The 6696-nt window shown below is 48.5% G+C and overlaps 1 protein-coding gene across 7 annotated transcripts in view; it reads left to right on the top strand.

The window, feature by feature from the left end:
• The first annotated feature begins 348 nt into the window (after positions 1-348).
• Positions 349-6696, top strand: part of ITGA6 (integrin subunit alpha 6) — a 100164-nt gene continuing 93816 nt past the window's right edge. For 6 of the 7 annotated variants that reach the window (XR_002823967.1, XM_023730569.1, XM_023730570.1 and 3 more), the window contains exon 1: positions 350-680. Coding sequence is in view for 6 of the 7 variants with exons in the window: in XM_023730569.1 (XP_023586337.1) it covers positions 499-680 (182 nt within the window). In the remaining variant the exon portion in view is untranslated. Of the gene's footprint in view, positions 681-6696 lie in introns of all 7 variants that reach the window. The other variant, XM_023730567.1, reaches the window with a different exon arrangement.

The following is a 6696-nucleotide window of genomic DNA, read 5'->3' as shown; positions in this document are numbered from 1 at the left end:
CTTGGAGCTCGCCTCCCCATTCTTGGCCTGTCTGCCGTGTTTATTACGCCGCTCCTTCCGGGCCAGGTAAGGGGCGACGGCGGCGGCAGTGGCTGCGGCTGCGGCGGTGGGAGAGGCGTAGGGCTGGGGCCGGGCCGGGAGAGGACAGCGCCCGGAGAGCTGGTAACCGGGCCGGCCGGGAAGGCACTGCCGGCGGGCAGGGCCGGCGGGCGTGTGAGGAGGGGTGAGAGGGGTGAGGAGGGGTGAGAGGGGTGAGGAGGGGTGAGAGGGGTGGGGAGGGGCGGGGCCGGCGTCCTCGTCACTTGATAAAACGCCTGCGAATCTCCAGAGAACAACGGGCTCATTCAGCGGTCGGGAGCTGCCCGCGAGGGGGAGCGACCGGACGGAGAGCGCGACCCGTCTGGGGGTGGGATCGGGCGTAGCGGCAAGAGAAGGCGAAGGTGGCTGCAGGCGGCGCGGAAGTAGCAGCGCGTCAGGCTCGGACCCGGACCGGAGCGCATGGCGGCCGCGGGGCAGCTGTGGCTGCTTTACCTGTCCGCGGGGCTCCTTTCCCGGCTTGGCGCCGCCTTCAACTTGGACACTCGCGAGGAGAATGTGATCCAGAAACTCGGGGAGCCTGGGAGCCTCTTCGGCTTCTCACTGGCCATGCACTGGCAGCTGCAGCCCGAGGACAAGCGGCTGTGAGTTCCCCGACTCTTCCTCCCCCCACCAGGGCGCCGGCCCGCGCACGAGGAGGGGCGAGGGTGCGCCCTGTTCCAGCCCGCCAGGCGCGCCCTGGCGCTCGCGGCCGGCCCTACCCCTGCCGGCACAGGGCTTCGCCGGCCCAAGGGGTTAGTGGGCCCCGCGGGTAGCGGCCAGGACGGGCGAGCCGCGCCCACCGCCGTGTGCGCCCTGCTCGCGCTTCGCCCGGGAAGAAGGAGATCCCAAGGGCCGACCCCCTACGGCCGCGGCCCGGGTCCCGGTGCCAGGCGGGGCTGTCCTCGGACCCCGGAGAGTTTACTTTTCTTTTTTAACAACAAAGTGCTTTCCGCCTGTCTTTCACTCCGGGCTGTTTGCTGGGAACCCGGCAGGTGGCACGCTTTGCTGAGCTTCACGTGTGTATCGGGCGGGGGTGGAGTGTTAGGGTCACTGTATAGCTGCTGTGGGGCTGCTGGGAGTGTTGTACCAGAACGATCCAGGCCTTTTCCAAACTCAGGGAACACCCGGTCCTGGGGCCCGGCAGAAGTTGGAAAGCCACTTTCCTTCGTGCTTCGCGTGGTTTCCCCCGCAAGGCGGGCGCTCCAGTAGGAGATACTTTTGCACGGCTGTTCCTCCCCTCCCCCTCTCCCCGATGGATTTAACCAGGCACCTGTTCAACAGGACTAGATCAGCTGAGAAAACAAGTCCTTTTGAGTGGCTTGCCCGGCCTCCCCGCCCAGCCTCGAAAGAGTCTGGCAGAATCCGAGACCCGCGGGACCTCTGCATTGGGCGGGCGCAGCCCAGGGGTTAAAGCAAAATGTCCGATCTGAGCTGGGGCTTTGCATACAAGGTTTGCAAGTGACAACCCCCCACCATAGCGGTGCTCGTCCCAGGAGAAAGTGGCAGCCGGCACTCTTAACCTCTCTTTTTCTATTTTAAACGACTGTAAGTGTTTGGTTCCCACATGATCGAACTATTTAGGCTGGAGAGGGTATTTTGAAGTTTCGTTGCCTTAATCGTTGTGGGGTTGCTTTCTTGATCTGTGTTACTGAAAAATAGACTAACAACAAAAGGGTCTTCCCCCACCCCCAGAGGCCCTTAGTTGAACCGAGGCCCTTCCAGGACCAACAAGACCAGAGAAAGCAAAGTGCAGTCAGTCAAGAGAGGACTTTGTGTTTAGGAGAGGCGAATGGGATTTTAGAGTCGGAGGAAACGTCTTAATTTCAGCAGTTAAGAACTTTGGAATTTGTGAGTGTTTGGGCCCCTGAATCTTAAAAGTCAGATTTTTTCTCATAACACCTGCTAACGAGGCAAAGAATTAGGGGGAGAGAAGGTGGGCTGCGTCTGCAGGCCTGCCCAGCTGTTTATACTCTGCTTTCTCTCAGAAATAATTGTTAAGCTGTGAATCTGGAATGAAAGATGGTTTCTGTTAACTCAATTAATGGATGAGGTTTTGTGTCTGTGAACATTTAGGAGTATGTAGTTGTGTACTCACCCACATGGAGAATTTGAACTTGTTAGTGCAGAAATGATTGTGGGCCGGCAAAGGGAATATATTCTCCTTGGCTTTCTCTGCACCAACTGCCAACCGAAGCTGATGGCTTCCTTGAAATTCTTGTGCAAGCAAAAATTGTGAAGGGGAAACACTGGGGCAAGAAAATGTCCTTGGGGTGGAGATTTGCGAAACATGACTTTAGCCGGGAATCTCTGTTGTCACAAGGTTAGCAGCATGCTTGCTAAAACTTGTTACTGCTGCTGGGCTTCTCTGGTATTAAAGCCACTGTGAGTAGTCCCTGGAGTAGGAATAAGCCTTGTGATTGGGGTCTGAATGTCTTCTAGAAATGCTGTTCTTAGAGACTGACAGAGGGGAGTAGCTGATCAGACCCTTGGATGGGGAGAGGCCCAGCCTAAGGAACTGTATCTTTCCCTAGAGTCCAAAGGCAGTGACTGCACTTGCCAGACTGTGGTTTATGTCAGGTGCCTCCCTGTTTTCATAAGGTACTCCAGTTTCAGGAGCAGCATTGGTAGTCCCAGGAGAACCAACATACACAGGTCATATCACATCAGTTGTCAACTTTGAAAGTTAACAACGTGTGTGTCAATAACGGAGCTGGTGAGATTGAGACCTCAGAACTCCTGGTCTGGCTTCCTGGTCTCTGCTCTATGGAAACGCTCAGTGAGAGGATTTCAGGAAGCTAGTGGGAAAGAGACCTGAGTTCAAATTCCTGCTCAGCATTTAGCAGCTGTTAACTTGCTTTAATCTCCATGAGGCGTAGCTTCTTTATCTGTTAAACAGAGGTAATATTTCTGCTTAATAGGGTGGTTTTGAGGATTAAGTGATAACATGGAAAGTGCCTCGTGTGGGTACTTGATGACTACAAGTTACTGTTAATGATGATAATAAATTTAAAAGTAGTTACTGAGTTCCTACTGTTATTGTGAGCCATGGAGTCGATTCTGACTTATAGTGACCCCGTAGGACAGAGTAGCACTGCCCCATAGGGTTTCCAAGGCTGTAAATCTTTACTGAAGCAGACTGCCACATCTTTTCTACTGTGAAGTGGCTGGTGGGTTCCAACCTCTGACCTTTCTATTAGCAGCCGAGCACTTAACCTTTGTGCCACCAGGGCACCTTGAGTTCCTGCTATGTGCCAGGTACTGTACAAGGTGTTAAACATTCTGTGATTCTAAGACTGCCTAAAAGTAACATCTAAGTAGGTCAAAGCTTATTGTAGTTTGGCTAATTGATATTTTAAACTCTCAGTCACATTTATGAAACCTCTGTTCAAAGCAACTTTAATTGGTTTTAACTAGGCTTATAACAAAAAGTAAATTTACTGAACAAGGGACTTTCTTGAGGGCAAAGAAGTAAAATATCAAAGATGTGTGAGAATAACAGAAATGCAGTATTAAAGAAAGCTCATCATAGATTTTTATAGGTTAAATTTTGTAAAAGACTATTTAAATATTCAATAAATCTTAAATTCTAGTTAAGATTTTATAACAATAATATTAATCTGAGAGGCTCAAAACCTGTTGGGTGTTCCTAAAACTTTGAGGCCTGTAAAACTCAACTACAGAGCTGAGAAACCTCGTTCAGGTTTTTAGGCTGTATATTAAAAAAGGAGTTGCAGACTCCAAAAGATTATTAGATGGTTGGCTAAGTTACTAAGCTCAGGGGCTGAGCTCCTTGGAATCTTTAATTTCTCTTAGGTAGTTAAGGTTGAGTCATCCCCAGAGGCAGGAGGGATATGATGACATCTTCAGGTGTGTCCATCCTATGATTCTTCACTCTGGGTTCTTCTGGGAAGAGATGGATCTATGACTACAGGGCAAGATACCTAGGAGAAGAAGGAGACTTGTATGTGATATTCTCAAGGAGCAATTCTGGATTTCTCCCAATCCCTATTTTCTTCATTTTGAGACCTGTCTTAGCTATCTAGTGCTGTTCTAACAGAAATACCAGAAGTGAATGTCTTTAACAAACAGAAATTTATTCTCTCTCAGTCTAGGAGCCTGGAAGTCCAAATTCAGGGCACTAGCTCATGGGGAAGGTTTTCTCTCTTTCGGTTCTGGGGGAAGGTCCTTGTCGTCAATCTTTCCCAGGTCTAGGAGCTTCTCACTGCAGGGACTGCAGGTCCAAAGGACGCACTCTGCTCCTGGCACTTCTTTCTCCGTGGCTTGAGTTTCCTATCTCTGTGCTCGCTTCTCTCTTTTTATCTGTTGTAAGATAAAAGGTGATGCAGGCCACACACCAGGGAAGTCTCTTTACATTGGATTAGGGCTGTGACCTGAGTAAAGGTGTTGCATCCCACTCTAATCTTCTTTGACACATAACCTAATCTTGCCTCATTAACCACAGGCAGAGATTAGGATTTACAACACATAGGATAATCACATCAGATCACAAAATGGTGGACAACCACACAATACTGGGAATCATGGCCTAGCCAAGTTGACAGACGTGTTTTTGGGGACACTATTCAGTCCATGACAGGACCTCTCTAATCACCATCTTCCAGAGGCTTTCCAGGCCCACTATCACTTCTGTTCTGACTCTGTTATGCTTGTTCTTGATTTTTTTCTCAGACTTGTGATGCTCTGGAGCCCTGGTGGTGCAGTAGTTAAGAGCTATGGCTGTTAACCAAAAGGCCAGCAGTTCTAATCCACCAGCTGCTCCTTGGAAACCCTACAGGGCAGTTCTACTCTGTCCTGCAGGGTTGATATGAGTCAGAATCGACTTGACAGCAGTGGGTATGATGCTCCAGCTTTTAAAATCATATTTTCTGAATCAGACATCATCTAGTCCAGCTGGCTCTCTTGACACGTGAAGAAATGGAAGCCCAAGTTCTGAAATGTCTTATCCAAAGTCTCACAAGTTAAGCAGAATCTTAACAGAATCTGGATTTGGACTTAGTATTTCTGACTTGTGCGCATGCCATTTCTAAAAGGAAAAGTCAGAAATGTCCTTCAGACCTGGAGAAATTGGCCAGCATCTGAGTTTTGGAAATGTACGGAATTATGTTGATTTATTAAACTGCTTCACATATGGGCCAGGGCGTATATTTAAATATCTTGCACTTGGACTCTCTTCTGTTGACCCGTATTCCAGCAGGCGTGGGATCAGCTTCTGGGTCCTTCCTTTGCATGCCCCTCTTGGCCCTACCCTTTGTCTTCATTCTCAAGAAACCAAGTGAGGTGTGACTGTGAGCCAACCAGGGGTAGGAGCTGTGCCCAGGTTGTGTAGCTAAGTACTTGCTTCCTTGCATTCACTCTTTCGGAGTGCAGTGTGGCCCAGGGCTGTCTTCGAGGCACTGTAGTTGGTCATGTGGAGTCCTGAGAGTGGAGAAAGAGCTGAGATGGACCTGGAGACTTAGAGGAGGTCTCAAAGAACTTTGGAGACTTAGAGGACTCAGCAAGAAAGTAAGATAATGATTGGTTTAATTTAATACAGGCTCATGTAGACCAAGTAATGACTTAGGGTTGAAAAAAAAGGGTCAAAGTATTCATATGGTGTGAATACTTTGTCAGGAAAGTGAGGTTGAGCGCTCATATGAGAGTCCCTGCTCTATTACAAAGAAGCGGTTGTTCTGTGTTCTTAGTTATATAGGCTCTATTTTAGCATAATAATGTTAAGATTTAATTTAAGCTTTTGTAACCAAATAGTACTGGGACTATGGCACATAGTTCCCCATGGACATTGGCTCAACATACTATAGTAGACAGAGTGGCCAGTGAATTGGCATTTTCCAAAGGGACAGTGGAGCAAAACAGAAAATACTATCATAGCTTAGATGACAGGGTCAGTTGTGCCTGAAACACTGATTAATTCTGGGTTGGCCCATAAGAAAGGGCATAATGTCTCAAGAACCAGATTAAATTTCTCCAGGAAAGCCTCTCAAGCCCATTCTACACTATAACAGTTTCTTCTTCCTTTGAATGTCTCTAACACTTAGCATCATGTGTTTGGCAGTTCCGATGGTGTTGTGTTAAACTGTGACCCACCATTTTCAGGGGATGATCTAATCTTTCCCAGTGGATTATAGGTTATGTGAGGGCAGGGGTCCTATGCTCATTCTTTGCCTGATGACACCTAGCATATGCCTTGCAAATACAATGGAATCGTATCACACACGCAATTTAACTTGTGAAATCAACTCTTCCAGCTACTAGTTGAGAGAGGGAGAAATCCCTTTATTTAACCCTTCACCCTTCCTGTTCATAGTAGGCCTTGGTCTCTGCTGCCCTTGGGGAAAGGGAAGCTATAGCCATAATGCAAAGAGACACACGCAAGTTAATTTTGGGTTTTTAAGTTTTCAAGGGCCAAGTCTGAGCTAAGGGACTCTCATGAGTGATTTTTAACTATACTTGACTTTGACTTAGAGGGCAGACTTTGGAACTTAACCCCAGAAATGCAGGCTGGTCCTCCACTGCAGTGCAGTGCGTACTTGGGATTTACTTGTTGGTTGTTAAAATGAGACTAGATAGAGAAGGACAGCTGTAGAACAGAGATCACGA

This window comes from Trichechus manatus, unplaced genomic scaffold, assembly GCF_000243295.1.
Source record: "Trichechus manatus latirostris isolate Lorelei unplaced genomic scaffold, TriManLat1.0 scaffold00037, whole genome shotgun sequence".
Taxonomy (NCBI): domain Eukaryota; kingdom Metazoa; phylum Chordata; class Mammalia; order Sirenia; family Trichechidae; genus Trichechus; species Trichechus manatus.
Note: the sequence above shows the minus strand (reverse complement) of the source record. Positions and strands in the feature narration are given on the sequence as shown.